The sequence below is a fragment of the Vanacampus margaritifer genome, chromosome 2 (assembly GCF_051991255.1).
Source record: "Vanacampus margaritifer isolate UIUO_Vmar chromosome 2, RoL_Vmar_1.0, whole genome shotgun sequence".
NCBI lineage: Eukaryota > Metazoa > Chordata > Actinopteri > Syngnathiformes > Syngnathidae > Vanacampus > Vanacampus margaritifer.
The window spans coordinates 243,102-263,915 of record NC_135433.1 but is presented as its reverse complement, the minus strand read 5'-3'; the positions used below and the strand labels follow the sequence as shown (position 1 = coordinate 263,915).

Genomic DNA, 20,814 nt, shown 5'->3' with positions numbered 1-20,814 from the left:
GAGACTCCTTCTCATCCATGCTTTGAAATCTGGCCGCCAAATGCAAATTGTGTTCTTCTGAGCACCCCAAGAGTGTTTTTGCCACTTTCTTTGCATTGTGCTGCTGTCGTGATGGCTTTCAATGATTATGTATTGTTTTGATCAGCTCATCTTCAATAAGACACACGCGATTCATGCCATTTTTTACGTTAAGTACGAGAGGAAGACGTTTCTATTCACGGCATCGATGCTTGTGAGAATGTCTTCCGTCTAAAAGTCCAATTGGTGCTGCAGCAAATCCTTCCCCGAATTAGAAGTCAAGGTGTGAATCCGATGGAATCCTTCCTTTCTGAATCCACTCCAATTTATTTTGGGAATGTTTAGCCAGCCCTCGTTCCGTCCTGGTTCCGTTCTGCCGTCGTGCCGGCACTTGCTTGTCTCCCTTCGCGCCGCCAAAGTCATGTGAAGCTTTTGTTGTTTGTTTCGAATAATCTTGCTGAGAGCCGCGCGTGGCGCCCAAACCCGATCCTTAAAAGCAGCCGCCCACTTGCTTCTGGCACTTTCAAAGCTTGGAAGTGGCGTTGGCGTTTGCGACTGCGTTTGCGTTTGCGACTGCGTTTGCGTTTGCGACTGCGTTTGCGACTGCGTTTGCGACTGCGTTTGTGACTGCGTTTGCGACTGCGTTTGCGACTGCGTTTGCGACTGCGTTTGCGTTTGCGTTTGCGTTTGCGTTTGCGTTTGCGACTGCGTTTGCGACTGCGTTTGCGACTGCTGCTCCCAAGTTGCGCAATCAATTGCCACAAAATGTCCCACAGGCCACTTTGCTGCTGGTCTTTAAATGTGCTCTAAAAGCAACAAATCGTCTCTTGTCTGCTTTGATGTTTGCTGTTTCGATGATTTCATTTGATATGTTTTTTTTCTTCTTTGAGATCTCTTGTCTTGTCTCGTTTTTGTCTTTGGTGGCTTTTCCAACGTGCTTCCAAATCAAGTTGATTTGACGTTTGTCTGAGTCCCGCTTCAGTCCATCTTGAATCCTGCTTTACATCTGCTCGAATCCAGGATCAGGCCTAGTTTGTCCACTTGCGTCAATCCAGGTTTAGTTCCAGTGCAGGCTTACTTTTTGTGCCTGTCCTGCTTGAAATGAATCCCGGTGCAGACGCAGGTGAAATCCTGCTTCGGTTTCAGTCCAACTGTGACTCAGCGTTTTGCCGTTTGTGCGCTAAATTGTCTGTCACATGCTTTACATTTAATGCTCACTGGTCAAATCCACTTGAATCCAGGTTTAATCCAGGTACAGACCTGTTTTAAACCAGGGTTAGACCTGGTCTAATCCAAATTTAGTCCTGAAGTAATCTCGCTTGAATCCTTTTTTTTTTTTTTTTACTCAGCATCTGGTTGGCACCGATACCACGAGGCACTCTTGTGTTGTCGGCTCAGGATGATCATGATGGAATCCAGATTTAGTCCTGCTTTCATCAACATGTTGATGTGCTTTAAACAGGCCCCGAATGTGGGTCGTTTAGGCCTTGTTCCATCCTGCTTTACACCTGCTTTAATCCAAGTCCACTTTTGCCCTTTTTCTCTGCTTCAGTCCAAATGTGGGCGTCTCGCTTTCGAATGACTTCAGTCCATGTTTGTTGCTTTAATTGGGCTTCATTCTAGCGTTATGTGGCGCAAGCTTCCAGCTTTTATAGCGGTTGTAGTCCTGGTTTAATTCAGGTTCGGTCCTGGTTGAATCAACATTTAGGTCTGCTTTATTTTGCATGAATTGATCTTCAATCCAGGTTGAGTTTTGCACGGACGCAAGTTGATGATGTTTAGGGTCCATTTTCTGAGCACATGACGTGACTTGAGCTGCTGCCGGCGAATCGGATCGCTCGTGCGACCGCTCTGGTCACGTTCCCCGGCCAAAGCGTTGACAGGCACGCACGCGCCCACTGAAGGGAAACATTGATTATTCATGTGCTGGCCGCCCCCCCCACCCTCGCGCTGACATGTGCCTCCCTCGCCCGAGGCCATCAGGCGTATCGGAACCCGGCCGGCGCAACCTCTGCCCGGCGCCCGCCACGGCATCGCATTCGTTCCGAGCGCCGGGGATCTCCTCCATGTCCTCGCGGCGGCTCTTCACTTCCAAGGGTGCCGAGCGCAAGCCCGGCCGGGCGGACGCGGGACCGCCGGACGGCGGCGGAGTGGGACGGCGCCAGGCCCGCCCGCAGGTGCGAGCGTCGCTGGCCACCTTCACGGCGTGCGCCGTGCCGGCGTCGTGCCGCGCTCGCAGCCGCTTCCTCAACCTGCGCGACAGCGTCAAGAAGAGTCCCACCAGGACCGGCGCCAAAGTGGCGGGCGGCCGCTCGCATGCGGCGTGGGGGCCGCTTGCCTACGCCAAGGTAGTGTTGGCGCTTCACGTGGGACCTTGACGGCCCTTGACGTTGCACGCGTTTCTACCTGGATCATGTACTCGTTTCGGATGTTTGGAGGCTGGAGTCGTAGATGGCGGCGGCGGCGGCGGCGGCGGTGGCGGCCGTGGCTCAGGAAGCCGTCCAGTGACCGAAGGGTCAGCTGTTGGAGTCCCGCTCTAAAAAAGGTTTAGGCCTGCTTTAAATTGAGTTTAGTCCCAGTTTCTTAATCCTGGTTTAGGTGTGACACAGTCAAATGGGTCTTTAGTTCTGTTCCAGTCCCCATAATGTCCATTCCAGATTTTGTCCTGATTTATTTGTAGTGGAAGTTTAGGCCTGCTTGAATTCATGTTCATGTTTGCTTTTCGTCCTAAATACAGATTTAGTTGTGGTTGAATCCAGGTTTATGCTTGGAGTCGTCCTTGTGTTTTCCAAGCCTAAAGTTTGGATTCAACTCTTTTAAGGTCTAGTAGTTTCATGACGTTTTTTTCTTGTGTGATTGGGCGTGCAGGCCTGGCACGCCGCCTTTTGCTGAAGCTGGACGAGCTCCACGCGTGTCGTCGCTCCACGCGGGCCGACGTCACGCGTGCACTTTATTCTCCGAATTTTGACTTTAAAGTGTCGGCGCTCCACGCGTGTCGTCGCTCCATGCGGGCCAACGCCACGCGTGTCAGCGCTCCACGCGTGTCGGCTCCACGCGTGTCGGCGCCACACGTGTCGGCGCTCCACGCGTGTCGGCGCCACGCGTGTCGTCGCTCCACGCGTGTCGTCGCTCCACGCGGGCCGACGTCACGCGTGCACTTTATTCTCCGAATTTTGACTTTAAAGTGAGAATTGTGAGAATAAAGTTTGAATTCTGTCAACCTTTTTTTTTTCCTTCTCTCTCGTCACTGGCCGCAATCCGCTACGTTGAAACCTTTATCTGTCGTCAATGGTTTTCCGCGCGACGAAGACGTTTGCTTGATTGGCTGAGGAACAGGAAGTGCTTGAGCGTGCGCCGATGAAGCAGCAGCCGAGATCAATGCGCTCGATGTGTGCTGCTTTTAGCCGGCGGGCGGCGTCCTCGGGTGGCGTTGCGTAACGGAGGTCAGCGGGATGAAGGCCCGCCCGCCTACCCGCCCGCCCGCCCGCTCCTCTTCGCACCCGCTGCCGCAGACTTGGGCCCACACGTGTTGGCCTCACCCGAATCTCTCGTCACCTCGCGGCTTGTTGTTGACGCGTTTCCTTTTGTCGTTCAGGCCAACCCGCCTCCCGTGCTGGTGGACGCAGACAGTCTGGACACGCCCCCTTACGTGAGTGTCACACCTCCTCCATTTGTAGCGCTTCGGGCAGGACGTGTCCAAACTATAGCCGCGGGGGGGGAGGGGGCGAGCGCGCACACACACACACACAAACCTTTGCCATCACTATTTGATTTGTTCCTTTCTAGACGATATCAACATTTGCAAATCTCACAAATGAAGCGTCCCTTTCGTTTGTCTCTTTTTCTGCATGTGTCCCTCAGAGGGAAAATGTCGTCTCGGGTCGGAGCGACCGATGAATGGCGATCATCGCTCGCGCGTTCCCGACTCTCGAATGGTTTGGAGACGCTTCTCGGGCTGAAAGCGTCCTCATTACTGTTAATGACATCATCGTTATTGATCCACATCGGCTGCCATGACACTTGCTTGTTGAACCACTTGAACCATGAAGACGTCAAACGGGAAGTAGGAAGTCGTCAATTTGGCACCAAAAGCGAGTTACAGAAGTGGTATTCATACACTGCTTGTAAAGGTAGCGACCTTTAACCTCTAGGCCATCGGTGTCAAACTCGGGTCCTGCAGGTTTTGGAGGTTTCCCTCTTCCAATCAGCGAGCTCGTCATCAGGCTTATCGATCAGCTGTGTTGGAGAAGGGAAACATTCAAAACCTCCAGGACCCGAGTTCGACACCCATGCTCGAGGCTATCCTGCCACATCAACTTTCGGCCTTTATGTATAAATGTTGCTTCCTTACTTAGCGAGTGCCTTCGAAGTGTCGACTGCAGGACGTCAACTTTGAGCAGACGTCGCATTGACTTGGTGGAGTCGATTTCCAAAAGTCAATAAACTTGTTTTCGGTAAAGATAAGGACATCGTTACAGGAAGTGCGATGACAGGAAATGAAGATTTACACTTAGAGCTGTCAAACGATTCGATTTTTTTAATCACCATTCATCGCTTCATGGAAAAGGCTTTTTATCAACATTTTTTTCCCGCCAAATCTGAAGAGCGCCAGCCGGTTCTGTGCTCATTCTTTTGACATTTGATGTTCTGAGGACGTCTTGCACGTTTTTGGATCCTCCTTCTCCAATCACTTCATTACTTGCATCATTTCAAGGGGGGGGGGGGGAGGACCCCAGTATTTTTGATATGAATGTAAAACATTTATTAAATGCTTTACTTGAATGCATCTCATTATCATCCGTTAAAGGACGATTACGGGGGGGAAATAATAGTGCCGTTAATCTGCATTTTTGGTGATGACGCTTTAACTTTGACAGGCCGGATTTGCACCGAAAGGAAGTTTGAAACGACATACAACTAATGTGTGTGTAATTAGTCAAAGAAAGTAAAACAAAAAGTCAATCATTTACAGGAAGTAGTAATCTGTGTGTCGTGTTTTTGCGTCTGTTGACGGAACGCCGCGCAGGTCAACGGCGCCGAGGCGGACTACGAGTACGAGGAGATCACACTGGAGAGGGTGAGTGAGGGGGGGGGGGGGCGATGATGATGATGATGATGATGATGATGATGACGATGATGATGATGATGACGATGATGATGATGTGACCGATGCGGCCGATGCGGCGCAGGGCAACTCGGGCCTGGGCTTCAGCATCGCGGGCGGCATCGACAACCCGCACATCGGCGAGGACCCCAGCATCTTCATCACCAAAGTCATCGTGGGGGGGGCCGCCGCGCAGGACGGACGCCTCAGGTGTGTGTTACCCAGACCCCCCCCACACACACACGGCCCTTTTCAGCGCCGCCTGCATTATGCAACGCTGCGTTAGATGATCGCCTTCACGCGCAACTTCTCGGCTTTCACATCCCGCGTCACCCGTTTGATGACGTCATCCGTAGTTGAAGGCCTTCGTCAGACGGTTCGATCAGCAAATCTATCAAAATAGGACCGAAAGTCATCAAAGCAAGAGAGTCCGTCGCAAACAAAGCCTGACCTTGTTTGCACACGACAAGATGGCTGCCAAGAGGGAGGAGTTTGTTTACAAAACGCACAACTTAACACACTCGTCTCACAAAACAGACGTATGTTTGTTTGTTTGTTTGTTTTTTTAACCCGGGTTGTTTTGCTCCACCTGCACAACTCTCTCTCTCGTAAATCAAGTTGCAGAACAACATTTAGATTTGGTTTTAATATGAAACAAAGTGAAATGAAACGTAGCATAAAGTGTCCGGACACGTTTTGTCTACAAAACCAAAAGCATGTTGGGACAATCATTGCGCTTTTTGAGAGTGGACGCGTCTGCATTGCAGGCAGCTTCGCTTGAGCAGGCGCGACCTCCTTTGAAAATCAATCAATCAATCAATCAATACATAGAAGCCAGTAACTGTAAGAATTTTGTCATGGAATGAACTTTTTTTTCCCAGGCAAAAATGAAACCAAAACTAAAATAGAAGCCATTCGTTAAGACGACGACCGTAATTCAAATTGACAAAATCCAATCAGAAGAAAGAATGAAACGCGGGTGCGAGAAAAGAACCACTCGCAAACTGTTTACATTCATTGTAGGAATCTCAGGCAGTTCTGCACTTTTTTTTTTTATTTACGTGAAAAGTACGTTTTAAGATGTCATGTTATTGTCAGTTCGACATGTTTGATTGTAAACAACGTGTTAAATGTGTCTTACATGTTAAACGACAGCAACAAATAGGCCTGGTATTATTTTGTGCATAAAAGCTGAAATGTGCTGAAGGAAAACAGCAACTGGATTTTCAATTTAGTGGACTGAAATTGGATTCAAACTCAAATACAATCACATGACTTTAAAGTTGAATTTCACTTCAGCTAAAAACAAATGAAAACTGTCGCGTGAGCTTGCAGGACGTCAAAAGTGTCCCGAAAAAAAGATGAACGCCAGGCGGCGGCGCTGAAGGCCTTTTTCACAAACGTTCACCATTTTTCAGGGTGAACGACGTGATCCTGCGCGTCAACGACGCCGACGTCCGCGACGTGACGCACAGCCGCGCCGTGGAGGCGCTGAAGGAGGCGGGATCTCTGGTGCGACTGTATGTGCGGCGCCGCAAGCCGCTGGGCGACAAAGTCATGGACATCAAACTGGTCAAGGGACCCAAAGGTAGACGGACGGAGGGAGGGACGGAGGGAGGGATGGACGGAGGGAGGGACGGACGGAGGGAGGGAGGGAGGGAGGGACGGACGGAGGGAGGGAGGGACGGACGGACGGACGGAGGGAGGGACGGAGGGAGGGAGGGAGGGAGGGACGGAGGGAGGGAGGGAGGGAGGGACGGACGGAGGGACGGACGGAGGGACGGACGGACGGAGGGAGGGACGGACGGACGGACGGAGGGAGGGACGGACGGAGGGAGGGAGGGAGGGACGGACGGATGGAGGGACGGATGGAGGGACGAAGGGAGGGACGGACGGAGGGACGGACGGAGGGGCGGACGGAGGGAGGGACGGAGGGAGGGACGGACGGAGGGACGAACGGAGGGAGGGACGGACAGAGGGAGGGAGGGACGGACGGAGGGAGGGAGGGATGGACGGACGGACGGAGGGAGGGACGGACGGAGGGACGGACGGAGGGAGGGAGGGACGGAGGGATGGAGGGAGGGAGGGACGGAGGGAGGGACGGACGGACGGAGGGAGGGACGGACGGACGGAGGGACGGACGGACGGAGGGAGGGACGGACGGACGGAGGGACGGACGGAGGGACGGACGGACGGAGGGAGGGACGGACGGACGGACACACGTCTTCATGCTTGGATTGCCGTGACTGCACGCCGCGGCCTTTGTGTGTCTTTTAGGTCTGGGCTTCAGCATCGCCGGCGGCGTGGGCAACCAGCACATCCCGGGCGACAACAGCATCTACGTCACCAAGATCATCGAGGGCGGCGCCGCCCACAAGGACGCGCGGCTGCAGATCGGAGACAAGCTTCTGGCGGTGAGCGCGGCCGCCGCCCCAAGTGTCTCGTGCGCCACGTGCGTGCGTGACGTGCGTGCGTGCGTGCGCAGGTGAACAGCTGCTGTCTGGAGGAGGTGAGCCACGAGCACGCCGTCACCGCCCTGAAGAACACGCCCGACGTGGTCTACCTGCACGTGGCCAAGCCCAACAACGTCTTCATCGGCGGCGACGCCTTCGACGGCCGTAATTTCTTTTTCTTTTTCACTTTTCTTGAATTGCTCCTTTTTCTTGCTCTTTTTCTTCCCCACCGTCGCAAATTGAAGAAGAAGAAATATCGGCAAATAGGAACATTATGACTTGAGTTGTCCTGCAAGATTTTGAAAAAGAAGAAAATAATACTATTGCAGTCTTGAAAATAATCTTTTTAGACTCAAAACATGTCATGTTGACTTTTTTCAAGCAGTTCCAAATCCAACCATTTTCTGAAAAAATATTCATTTCCAGTCGGCCATTTTCGTGTCAAGCGCGGACGGAACGAGCACTTAAGTTGCACTTTTGTCTGATCGTTTTCATACTTGCATTTTCCTCCGCTGATCTTATTGCTCGATTATTACATTCAAAGAAGATCAACTTTTGAAAGCCCAGTTCAGTGTTAGTTGTCATCTTCAAATGCTTGTTTTAAGCCTCACAAATACTTCAAACGTGCTGTTATCTTATTTAAGGTTTCTTTTTTTTCTTACTCTTCTTTTTGCTTCCTTTTTCTACTGTGCATGTCTTTTTTTTTCTTGTTGTTGTTTGTGGTCCTGACGGCGTTTCGGTGTGTGCGTGTGTGTCTTGTTAGCGTTCTCGCAGCACCCGGAGAATCATATCAGCGCCCCCAATTTCCTGCCGCAGCCCCCGGGGGCCCCGCCGGCCACGTCCGGACGCTACTCGCCGACGCCCAAGAGCGCGCCGGGAGATGACGACGTCGTCTCACGGTAACGTCACGAGAGCTCGCCCGCCGGCAGCTGCTGCTCACTTTGCCGTGAAGCAAGACAAAGGAAAAGACATCAATCGACTCCTCCTTCCTTGGGAATGATGATGATGATGATGATGATGATGATGTGATGATGATGATGATGATGATGATGTGATGATGATGATCTTAAAGCTTAATCCTCAAGTTCAGGCCTTTTGCATCGTTGTCTCTTGCTAGTACTCTGGAAAAAAGCCGTTTGATGATCTTGCACGCTACGATGCTAACTGCTCAGAACGCCTTCGGTTTGCCGTACAAGAAGTTTAAATCGACGGCAGATTGGTTTGAAAATGCGGTTTGCGGCTTTGCAAAATGTCAATCTAAGACATTTGCTGGTTTATTTTCAAGTGAAATGTAGGAAGTAAAAATATGGCTTACCCAAATACTCAATTATTCAAATGAACTATTTGCTAGCACGTGTTGTTGTTCCTCTTTCAGCAGGGAACCCCGCAAGGTGGTCCTGCACCGCGGCACCACAGGTCTGGGCTTCAACATTGTGGGCGGCGAGGACGGCGAAGGCATCTTCATCTCCTTCATCTTGGCCGGAGGACCCGCCGACCTCTGCGGGGAGCTGAGGAAGGGCGACCGCCTCGTATCCGTACGTGACGCCGCCGCTTGCGACCGTGCCAGACGCGCACGCCTCAAAACTTTGGACTTGATTAGCATTTCTCGAACCAAGTAACATTAACGAGCGCATCTGGTTCGAAGCCGCGTCCGTCCGCCTTCTAAAGAAAAAAAATAGATCTTATTTGGACCCACGTCCGTCTTCTTAAAGCCGGAATTATTTCCAGACTCGAGACGTGGACTTTGCCGGCTGAGACAGGACACGCCTCAATCTTTTATTTCCTGGTCTGGTGCCGCAGAGTCACGTGATTGGCTGAATGAAATCACTTCCTGCTTCTTTGCAGCCAATCCAGGCTTTTGACAGCATCAATCGTCTCGATGGGGGAATTTCAAGCAAAAATTCTGCCGATTCCAATTTGGATGCAATTGCAATTGAACAGCTGCGGTGGGAGGACCGGATTCTGACCGGCCTGGACCGAACCACTTGTTGGACGCGGGTGCGGCTCCCGATGCGTCGGTTGTGCAAACGCGGCGCTCGCAAAGTGGCAAATGAAGACGATTGGTCCTGGCCCAACTTGTTCTCCACCTTGCAAGCGAGGCCACACGCGAAAAAACGTCCACTTTCTTTTATTTTACTTTTCAAAGCTTGTCAACGTTGAGTGTTTTATTTCTGTACATACGCGTTGATTTCCTATTTTTGAAGAAAATGTGGATCCAAAAATGTTATACAAATGAAGGATTTCGATTAAAAAAAAAAAAATAATAATCCAATCTTCAAAAAATGTCACAGTCCAAATGTTTCAAGTTGTCAGAAAAAGTGTAGTTGTTGAAAATGACCTAAAAATGTCCAAAAAGGAAAAGCAGAACATGAACATCAAATATCTACGAAATTGCCCAAAAATGTCCGAAAATGGAATCAAAAAGGCAGAAAACATGAAAGGCATAAAATGATGATAAAATGTCTTTGCAATTGCCAAAAAGTCACCATTAAAACATATTTGAAAAAAAGAAAAACGTAAAAATGTCGCTAAACAAAAGAAGTGAAGTGCGAAATTGCCGTCCAAGATGGCGAGTGTCGATCTCGTGTGTGTGCGTGCGTGCGTGTGTGCGTGCGTGCGTGCAGGTGAACGGCGTGGACCTCCGCAGCGCAACGCATGAGCAGGCGGCCGCCGCGCTGAAGAACGCCGGCCAGACGGTCACCATCATGGCGCACTACAGGCCCGAGGGTGAGTCGCCGAGCCTTCGGGTGCGAGACAACAAGACGCCTTTTTTTGTCTCAAGGCGAAGCGCGACTTCGCGAGTTCGCTCGATTGCATTTCTTTGCTTGACTTCACAAACTGCGGAGAATCTTGTGGCGTTCCCGATGAAAACGTTTGCTTGCCGATGTTTTCTTTCCATCGGAGCAATCCGCCGTCGCTTCGGCGGGACCAAAGCAAGAAGCGCCGATGGCGGCGGCGGAGACAAACAGGCGACGCATGCCGCAATTAAGGATTGTGGCAGAATTGCTCACCGTTTCCTTGTTACATTTCAACAGCAAAATGCGTTTCCTGCATTTTTATCATGTTGGGATGGTTTTGTTCGGACAAAAATTGAAAGACAATTTGTGGGATTGGCAAGATTTCGCATCGGGACTCCACGAGCGCATCCTCAAAATGAGGCCACTCGACGCCACATTTAGGGATGCGCCATTTTCTATAGTTGACATATTTGCACCATATGAACTTCACAAAAAAAAAAAAAGTCATTATACTGTATGAAAATCTTGTAAAATCAAAAATTATAATTCGATTTCAAATCAAATAATAATTAAAAACCACAATATTGTGCTTTTGTACATAAACAACCACACTTAATATTGAGGCACTTAACACGCATCGAGTGCCACCACAAATGGACTCGTTGACGAGCAAACGTCAGCTAATGAGGAGGGCGGGTCTTAATTACACGCCGGAGGTGGACAAAACATGCCTTATGAAAATGAAACTGCACTCCTAAACTCACCACCAGAGGGAAACGCAAATCAAGCTCTCCTTTTGTTGTGGCCGATTGTGGTTTTGGCGAGCGCAATTTGTCGGCATTCCACGGCGTGCTCGCTTGACGTGTCGCCGCCGTGTCCCGCGCAGAGTACGGCCGCTTCGAGGCCAAGATCCACGAGCTGAGGGAGCAGATGATGAACAGCAGCATCAGCTCCGGATCGGGATCGCTCAGGACCAGCCACAAGAGGTCGCTCTACGTCAGGTGGGACCAGCCGCCGCGACCTTCCACGCGCGACCTTCCACGCCTCTCGCAAGTCCTGACGTGCGCGCGCGTGTCCCAACGCAGGGCGCTGTTCGACTACGACCGGACTCGGGACTCGGGTCTCCCGAGTCAGGGTCTCAACTTCAAGTTTGGGGACATCCTGCACGTGCTCAACGCCTCCGACGACGAGTGGTGGCAAGCGCGCCACATGACGGCCGCCGGAGACGTCCAAGAGGTCGGCGTCATCCCCAGCAAGAGGAGGTGGGACGCCACGTGCGCGCCACGGCCTCTCGTGCGCGCCACGGCCTCTCGTGCGCGCCACGGCCTCTCGTGCGCGCCACGACCTCTCGTGCGCGCGCTTGTTGGCTTGACTTGAAGTGCTTTGAATTTGATTGACAGAGTGGAGAAGAAAGAGCGAGCCAGGTTGAAGACGGTCAAGTTCAACCCCAAGTCTCGAGAACGAGGGGTGAGTCGGGCCGCGCCCGCTTCCTTGCTTAGCGGCTTAGCATGTAGCCCGCTAACGCTTGCATTTCACACATTAGCACGGCCGTTAGCATCTAACACGTTAGCTCTCGTTTGTCTCAGTCAGCTGATGTGTTAGCACTTTGGTTAGCATGTCATTTGTGTTAGCATGTAGCACGTTAGCCCCCACTGTTGGCACGTCACATTAGCTCTTCTGTTAGCACGTTTGCTACAAGCGGAGTCAAAAGAGAATCGATTCATGTTTGTCCGATGGATTCTGGTGTAAGTTCAAGTTTGATGCTCGCAAAGTTTTTCAGGTTCAATTTGCTATGCTAGCTGCTAGCAGCGCATACTAACGAGCGAGCGCGTGCGCGTCGAAAGCATCCCACAGCTGATCTTAACTGCATGTCGCTGATCTTTGAGCACGCGGCGGCGGCGGCGCGACCGATCGCTAATGGCCCGACTGACAAGCGCATGACCCAATGTAACCTTTGACCTGGACGTCTTCCTCATCTTCCTCTTCATCGCTCACATTCCAAACATTTGGATAGGCAAATATTCACATGTTTGCGCTGTTGCTGTGGCAACGCTTTCGTCTCCCTGGAATGGCTGCACGCGCATCTCTCACGCCTTGCTCGTGCGTGCGTGCGTGCGTGCGTGCGCGGGTGAGAATATGAGACACTCTTGTGTGTGTGTGTGTGTGTGGTCCTTCTTCTCCATCACCTCTGCCCTTCCGCAGTTTGAGCGTCAGTGGTGGTTTGACGCCGTACTTCCTGTCCCTGTCATGTGTACTTCCTGTAGCCGTCGGGCGACAAGCGTAGAAAGGGCGTGTTGGCTCGCTCCTTCCTGTTCGGAAAGAGTCGCGACGGCGGCGGCGGCGGCGAGCAGGACAGCAGCGACGTGGAGCGTGAGTACGGCGCCCGCCGCTCGTAGCCGCCACCGGGGGGCGCCGCGTGCTCATGGGTCAGCGACAGGAAGAGAGATCAGCCGGTGACCCGGTTGCCATGGCGACGAGGCCGCCCATCGTTGTCTTTTTTTTTTTTTCCTCAATTGGACCCGAGCGGCTCAAACGGCGTCGTCCTCTCTCGCTCGCGTCTGCTCTCTCGCTCTGTCGCTGTGACGCCGTAACTTCCTGTTTGTGCTTCTTCTTCTCTTGTCGCTTTCAGGACGCCGTCGACCTCCTCGCCAAAGGACACAGTGAGTCCCGCCCCCTCCCCGCCTGTTTACCCCCCCCCCCAATTACACATGAAATAAGACAAGTATTGAATATATACACTTACAGTATTATTTTGTCAAAATAAACACACCATAAACAAAATGAAGAATAGAGCAGCAAAATTGCCGAGTTGAACAACAAAAGTCACGGTTGTGTTTTCAAATCGAATCTAATCTAAATAGCAAATTGCACTTGGTTGGTTTGTTGAAAGTCAAAAACAAAATATACGCAAAATAAATAATGAATATAAACAAAATAAACAAACTTTTTGCAAATGAAGGTCACAATATGATCGAGGTCGGGACCAGAAGTTGCTTGTTGTTGTTCGTGTAGCGGACGTAACCGAGGCAGACTTTTTCTTTCATATTTTTGGGGTGAAAGTGCAACATACCGATCAAAATAAAACATAAGTGCTCCTACATGAAAAAAAATAACATTACAGTGTCAGCAATAGCATTTAACATCTGCGTAGCACATGTAGGCTAAGACTTTAGCATAAGTTAGCAGCTAACGGCTAATAGCATCGTGCTACCGCTTTAGAGAAAGTTGGCCATTTAGAAACTTCAAATAATCACAAAGATCAAACTGCGAACCCGAATCAGCAACCAGGAAGTCACGCTCTGGCCCCGCCCCCTCCTTCCTCGGCCCCTCCCTCCCTTTCCTCACCACCTCCAGGAATCTTCGTCGCCGCTGGCTGATGTCCTCGTCGTCAAGATGGCCGCCCTTCAGGCTGCGCCTCCTGCTGATCGACACTTTGTTTATTTCTTTTTGCAGAAAATGCAAACTTGTTTGACGTGTGACCTCTTTTTGCGCTGGCGTTCCTTTCCATGTGACGGAGGTCAGTTTTGACTGACGGCTGTCCCACTTTTGTCCTTGCAGAACACGCCACGTCCAACGCCAGCGATAGTGAAAGCAGCTGCCGTAAGTCGTGTCACGCCGCTTTGCCGACCCCACGACCCCACGACCCCACCCTCGTTCGTGATGACGTCACTGACTTTTTATTCAAAGTTGTATATTTTCATTTGAAAAAGTTTTTAAATAACAAAAGTCCGTCATAGTCATATATTAAGGGGCAAAAGTTTTACATGTTCTGGAAAAAAAAAAATGTTTTCCAAAATAACTTTTATAATAAATATATAAAAGAAATATCAAAAAAAAATTGTAATAACAAATACAAACAATAGTCCTATTTTGATTCTATTATAGCAGTAAATGGTCATAAAATGTCCACGAAATTGCCCAAAATATCAGAAAATGGAATTTTAAAAAGGCAGAGTAGAAAAGTAACCATAAAATGTCCCAAAAGAAAAGAAGGCCGAAAATGAGCCCATTTTCGTGCATTCCTTCGTTTGAAATGCTTTGGGCAGTCAGGAAAGAAAAAGGTTGGAAATGGAACCATAAAGTCCGAAAATGCAAGAAGAAAATTGGCCAAAAGTTGAAAAAAAAATGTTGTTTTCTTAAATGCTTCAAAAAATGACCATATGTCGATCAAATTGGCCAAAAATGACAGAAAGTCTGAAAAATGAAAAATGAGCCAAACCAAGAAGAAGAAAATTGTCAGCAAATGAAGTCGTGGCTTTTGGAAGCTGCTGTCGTGTTTTTGTTTGCCTGAAAGCAGAACACGCTTTCTTCCGTCATCACAATCTGGAAAACGTTTTCTTTTTTGCATTTGACCGAAAAAGACAGGAAAGCTTCTGAAATGCAGAAATTGAACGGATTTTCATCCGTCCGAGGAATGTTGGAATTTTCCCTCCAATGGCGTTTTTTTGTGCCGGCAGGCGGGCCCGACGACTTTGTGCTGTCGTACGAAGCCGTCACGCAACAGGAAGGTAACGTGCGGCGCCGTCGCGTTGGCGCACGCCGCCGCCGCCCTTTCTCGGCCTGACGCCGCCGCCATCTTGTCTCGTCAGTGGGCTACGCGCGACCCGTCATCATCCTGGGGCCCATGAAGGACCGCATCAACGACGACCTCATCTCGGAATTCCCCGACAAGTTTGGCTCGTGCGTCCCGCGTGAGTGTCGTCCGACGTCCGTCCGCCCGCCCGACCGCCCGACGACGTGTTCTTTCTTGACCTTCGGCGCGTCTTTGCAGACACGACGCGACCCAAACGCGACTACGAGGTGGACGCTCGCGATTATCACTTTGTGGCGTCCCGGGAGCAGATGGAGAAGGACATCCAGGAGCACAAATTCATCGAGGCGGGCCAGTACAACAACCACCTCTACGGGACCAGCGTCCAGTCGGTGCGAGAGGTCGCACAAAAGGTGCGTTCAGACCATCTTTGCTTCTTTTTTCCACTGCCGAGTCGGACTCGCGTGCTGGCTTTGCTTTCTCTCGGACGGGAAGCCATTTTTGTGCGCACAAATATAGCGATGTATTTTGAGACGCGGGTTCGAGATATTGACACACCCACGCAAAGCGCTCACAATGGCCGTTCCTCCGTTGGCCACAGGGGGGCAGTGTTGCCGTCTCCGTTGAACAGGACGAGCTGTTTCTCCTTTCAAATTGGAAAACAGAAATTGAGTCTTGATTTCAACTTCCATTTTGTGCTTATTTTGCAAGTCGGGAAACCAAACGCAAACTTTGTTTGTTTGCCCCGAGCTTGTTTTGCTTTCACTCCAAAGACACTCTTCTTCTGCTGTTGAATTTTCTTCTTCTGCGCCAATATGGCGGGCTCGTCACTACGTGCGCAACGATCCACAAACGCACTTTGGACAAAGCAAAAGTCCTGGAAAATGCACACGGAAAAATCCAAAGGACGTGAAAATTGCGGATGAAAATCGCAAATGTGTTTGTGTGAAGATTTTTGAGAGAAATCTCTCGTCATGTGCAAGTCGCTAACGTCACCACAGAAGAAGAATGTCTTTCCACTGAATGTAAAACAAGCTCAAGGGGAAACAAACGAAGGTCGCATTTGGTTTCCCGACTTCAAATCAAAACATAATCGAGGATCAGTTAACGGCTCCATTTCCGTTTGTCAATTTCCAATTTCCAAAAACGAGAAATGGTTCGTTTTGGTCGCCGCGCCGATTGAACCGATCTGCATAAATGGCCGACGGGCCGAGACTTTTGAAGCCGCCATATTGCTCCTCCCAAGAAAGCTTTGGTGGCATCCGATCGCATACATTGACAGTTTGCAAATTGACAACATTGGAGATGATTTAGCACGTTTGACATTTGAGGACTTCGCACATTTTACGACTTGCCTTAAAAAAGATGAAATGCATCGTGATGTTTGCAGGAGGAAACTTTTTGTATGAACGAATAACTGCAATTCAACCAAAGAAACTGAGCGAGAAAATGTCATCTTCAAAGCGGCACACGTCGTCCACTTGTTTGAAAATCGGGGCCGCCTTTGCCACAAGCCACCAATAAATTCAGATCAGTGAGCCGCTGCTGCCTTAGCGGCGGACAACAACAGTCAACACACCTGAAAAGCTGGCGTGACCTCCCGAGATGAGATCCTGCCCCAAGTGGAGGACTTGAAGTGTCTTGGGGTCTTGAGCTGCGGGTGGCGACCCTGGGTACGAGCGGCCCAAATGAGTTTCCTTGGCAGGGTGCGCGTCTTCTCCGTCTTCCAGATCAGGTGAGACGTTTGTTCGTTCGCGAGTCGGGCCGCTGCGCTGGCGGTGGCTCGGCCATCCGCTTCAGATTCCTCACTGGGGAGGCGTTCCGGGCACGTCCCGCCGGCGCACGTCCCGCCCGGGACGCAAAGCGCTGGATGAAGAGGAAGCCGGTCTGCGTGTGTGTGTGAGAAAGTCAACGTGTGTGCGCGCGTGCCTTTCAGGGTAAGCATTGCATCTTGGACGTGTCGGGCAACGCCATCAAGCGCCTGCAGGCGGCGCTGCTTCATCCCATCGCCATCTTCATCAAACCCAAGTCCGTGCAGAACATCATGTAAGGCGCACACGTTAACGCACGCACACACACAGAATGACACGCGCGTGTGTGTGTGTGCGTGTCAGGGAGATGAACAAACGTCTGACGGAGGAACAAAGCAGGAAGACGTTCGAGCGAGCCGCCAAGTTGGAACACGAGTTCACCGAACACTTCACAGGTTGGCAACACAAAAGAAAAGTCCAAAGGGAAGGCAAGCGAGGACGTTAGACTGAAAAAAGGACAATAGAAAATAAGAATGATCTGCCAACAGAAGAAGAAAATTGAGATTTTGAAAACTAAGAAAATCGTGTGAAGCCCAAATCAACCGCAGCCGTCTTGAAAAAAGTCTTTTAAAACTAAAAACAAAGTCATATGGACTTTTTTGCAACAATTTCCTTCAAATTCGTACGTACGTGTCCCATCTTGATGGCAGCCGGGGATTGAACCCGCAACCTCTCAGGGTACACACGCCACTCCGTGTGCTTGATAGAAGAAAAATGAGTTTCGGAAATATGACAAAATGCTGACAATAAAGTGCTACATTGCGCTTTGCTTTTCAATTTTCCATTCATCTTATGACTAAATGATGCAGAATGGAAGAAAATTGCATTTTTGAAACTGTTAACGTTCGAGACTGCTCGATCCTTCGCTAATAAGCGTCTTCAGAAAAGCACAATCATCTTGTCTGACCGTGCGTGTGTGTGCGTGCGTGCGCGCGTGTGTGCGTGTGCGTGCGCAGCCATCGTGCAGGGCGACACGCTGGAGGAGATCTACGAGCAGAGCAAGCAGATCATCGAGGATCATTCGGGCTCGTCCGTTTGGGTGCAGTCCAAAGAGAAGCTGTGAACGCCATCGCCGCTTTTGGAACCCCCCCCCCAGCACCCCCCCCCCCCCCCCCTGCACACACACCCCAACCTTGGAGCTTGAAGGGGCGTGACCCCTCCCTCTGCTCACATTAACCCTTTAACGAGCCCACGTGAGGGGGAGGAGTCAGCTGAACGGCTTTCACAAACGCGGCGGCCTGCAGGGGGCGCCAGAGACGAGTCCGACCTGCTCGGCTGCCTATTTTCCTACAAAACAAAAAAAGTCTATATTGATGCTCATGATTATTATCAGCATACAAGATTTCAATATGATCACTTCCTGTCTTATTTTTCTTTTTTAACCAAATAAAAGCGCAAACAGGAAGCGTGTTGTGTTTGTGTTTCCACGGAGACCAGCGCCATCTTTACTTGCTGGCACACTGGGATCAACGTTGACCTTTCACACTTGAGGGAAATCAATTCAACCTTGAAAAATAAAAGCACAACAACTTTTAGCGTCAAAAATGCTTGGAGGGCCGGACTCCTGCAGGTTTTGGATGTTTCCCTTCTCCAACACAGCTGATAAATGATCAGCAGGGAAACCTGCAGGACCCCGTTTGCCCACCCCTGATCCAGATGATGGTCTTCATTGAAAGATAGATGAAGTGGAATTTTCGGGGATGCGTTTCAATTGCGCTAGCATCGAGCTAGTATCTTTCAACCAAGATCTAGAGGAAGTAAAACAAAACAAAAAAACTCGCAAGTGATTCATGAATCGGACCTTTTGATGGTCGCAGTGGACTTGACGTAGTTGCGATGTTTTTGTGCTTGTTTTTCTCCGTCTACATGTTCTTGTTTATGTTCCTGTTCCTGTTGTGGATATTTATCCTGATGCTTTTCTGGATCCGGTTCTTGTTGATGTTCTTTTTCTGGTTGTTGTTGGCGCTCCCTCTCTAGTCCCTAGTAGTCCCTAGTCCCCGGTACCTGGTCCCTGTTGTGGCCGGATGTGTCGCGGTCTGGGCGGGCACGGCTGGCACCGCCCGCCGGTGACACTTGAGTGGCACAAACAAGCGCACGCGTGGCGCGTGTGACGCAGCGGGCGTCCGGCACCGCGCGCACCGGAATGAAGTCTGCTGAGCTCCAAGTTTGCAGCTGATGACGTCACCACACTCGGGTCCGGCCACACCTGATGCCACTGAAATCAAACACAGAAATGACGTGAAATAATATCAACACAAACCCATGGATACAAAACATGAATATACTTTTATATATGTGAAGAAAAAGCTTAAACGAACTATGCAAAACAATACACACGCGACTTGTCAATAATTCGTCCCATTTTTTTATTATTGAGAATAAAATAGTGAACGTGTATTAAGTCGAGAAATTGGCCTCGCCATGAATTGATTGGAAGGTTTGTTGGTGTGACAATGCTGCCACCTGCAGGTCTTCTTCTCTTACTGCCACCTGACTTATCAGGTTTGATTTCATCCGGGTCACAGAAACATGAACTTGCATGCAATATTGTTTGAGGTATTTGCAAACCTTTGAGCGGCCCTTCGGCGATGGTTGCGTTGAAGAGTGCGCTTGCTGTGACGTCACTCGCCTCCCGCAACGTGAGGCCTGCACGCACGAACACGCGCACACGTTCAAATGAATGAAGGGCATAAATCATATCAACATGCATTCACTCAAAAAGGGATATTCGATGAAAGTAGCTTACCTTTGTTGCCTGCCATCACACAAATGTAAATACAGTCCGAGTTGTTCTTCTGGCTCATTGACACACAAACACACGTGATACTGTATTAACGTGCCAATAACACGCACACGCCTGAGAGTGCGGATGACGACTTGGAAACTTCGTGCGGAAAACTTGTGGACTTTTTCATGACGTCCAACTACTGCAAAGTAGGGATGTTGAAAATAATCGATATGAATGGATGCATCGATGCGCACATGCACGATGCGAGTGCATCGGCTTATTCACTGGGTTTCGATGCAATTGACGTGTGAAATGTAGATTCCTCTTGATGCGTTGGCGGGTATTGGTAAAATTGGACGCAAGCGCCGTTTTATTCATTGGAAACGTCATCCCATCTGCTGTTCCCCAAAATCCCAGGGCGCATGAATGCACCATGCGGAAGCCGTGAGGCACCCACACAGTAAGCTAGCAAAACATCACGGACGTCCGAGCGAGCAGCAGCGAGGAGGATGAAATATGTAATGCACGTGCGACGCTTAAATCATATGTTTGGAAACACTAGGGATTCGCCAAAAAAGACGGAAAGCTTGGCAAGACGTCCGACAAACATGCAGACCCACTTAAAAAGGATGCACCGCGTCGTTAACAAGTGTACCGCCGCCTCCCGGTCGTGTTCCTCGTCGGACATCAGGATGAGAAAAGTTTGGCTTCTTATTTAGGGGGTCCTCTCTGAGCGTGCGATGGCTATAACTGAAGCCATTGCTTACTTGATATGTAAAGAAAACCTCAGCCCGTTTCAAATATGGCGTTAACCCACCCCGGTACAAAGTCCTAACCTCAACCAGTTGAATTACTACATATTCTAGGAAGGTGGCCCTAACCTCAACCGGTTCCAAGTATGGTGTTAACCCACCCCGGTACAAAGTCCTAACCTCAACCAGTTTACTTCCTATATATTCTGGGAAGGTTGCCCTAACCTCAACCCGTTTCAAATATGGTGTTAACCCACCCCGGTACAAAGTCCTAACCTCAACCAGTTGACCAGTTGAATTACTATATATTCTTGGAAGGGTGCCCTAACCCCAACCCCAACCCCTAACCCTAACCCCAACCATTTGGGGCCCTATATAAACCCTACCTTGGTCCAAACCCTAAACCCAACCCTCGGAGTGGGTTATTGAAAGCAGATCTTAGCCTTGATACCTTTTTGCTTGATTAGTGGCCAAGTATCTCAAAAAGAAACTCTTATGGAGTGTACAGGGTTAGTAAAGGTCAGACACATTTTTTATTATATGAGGATTTTTTATGATATTAAGATTTTTATTAAACAGAGGTGAGAGACATAAGCATAAGAGTTGCTGCAATAACGAGCGCCGGCCCGTGCCTTGCCCTGGTATTTTGACAACCGTCCAGTCAATTTGATGAGGCGGG

General features: G+C 50.0%; 1 protein-coding gene across 29 annotated transcripts in view; it reads left to right on the top strand.

Moving 5' to 3' along the window:
• Positions 1-18,060, top strand: part of dlg1b (discs large MAGUK scaffold protein 1b) — a 49,038-nt gene extending 30,978 nt beyond the window's left edge. For 7 of the 29 annotated variants that reach the window (XM_077557907.1, XM_077557906.1, XM_077557899.1 and 4 more), the window contains 18 exons: positions 3,614-3,667; positions 5,045-5,095; positions 5,208-5,332; positions 6,541-6,710; positions 7,400-7,536; positions 7,608-7,740; positions 8,339-8,474; positions 8,951-9,110; positions 10,200-10,302; positions 11,200-11,314; positions 11,399-11,575; positions 11,714-11,780; positions 12,516-12,683; positions 12,943-12,973; positions 13,872-13,913; positions 14,771-14,821; positions 14,903-15,004; positions 15,085-16,890. In XM_077557907.1, the coding sequence (XP_077414033.1) occupies positions 3,614-3,667; positions 5,045-5,095; positions 5,208-5,332; positions 6,541-6,710; positions 7,400-7,536; positions 7,608-7,740; positions 8,339-8,474; positions 8,951-9,110; positions 10,200-10,302; positions 11,200-11,314; positions 11,399-11,575; positions 11,714-11,780; positions 12,516-12,683; positions 12,943-12,973; positions 13,872-13,913; positions 14,771-14,821; positions 14,903-15,004; positions 15,085-15,638 (2,376 nt within the window). In that variant the 3' untranslated portion in view covers positions 15,639-16,890. Of the gene's footprint in view, positions 1-631; positions 2,367-3,613; positions 3,668-5,044; positions 5,096-5,207; positions 5,333-6,540; positions 6,711-7,399; positions 7,537-7,607; positions 7,741-8,338; positions 8,475-8,950; positions 9,111-10,199; positions 10,303-11,199; positions 11,315-11,398; positions 11,576-11,713; positions 11,781-12,515; positions 12,684-12,942; positions 12,974-13,871; positions 13,914-14,770; positions 14,822-14,902; positions 15,005-15,084; positions 16,892-16,958; positions 17,051-17,611 lie in introns of those variants that run through there. The other 22 variants (XM_077557920.1, XM_077557916.1, XM_077557922.1 and 19 more) reach the window with 14 other exon arrangements.
• The last annotated feature ends 2,754 nt before the right edge of the window (positions 18,061-20,814 follow it).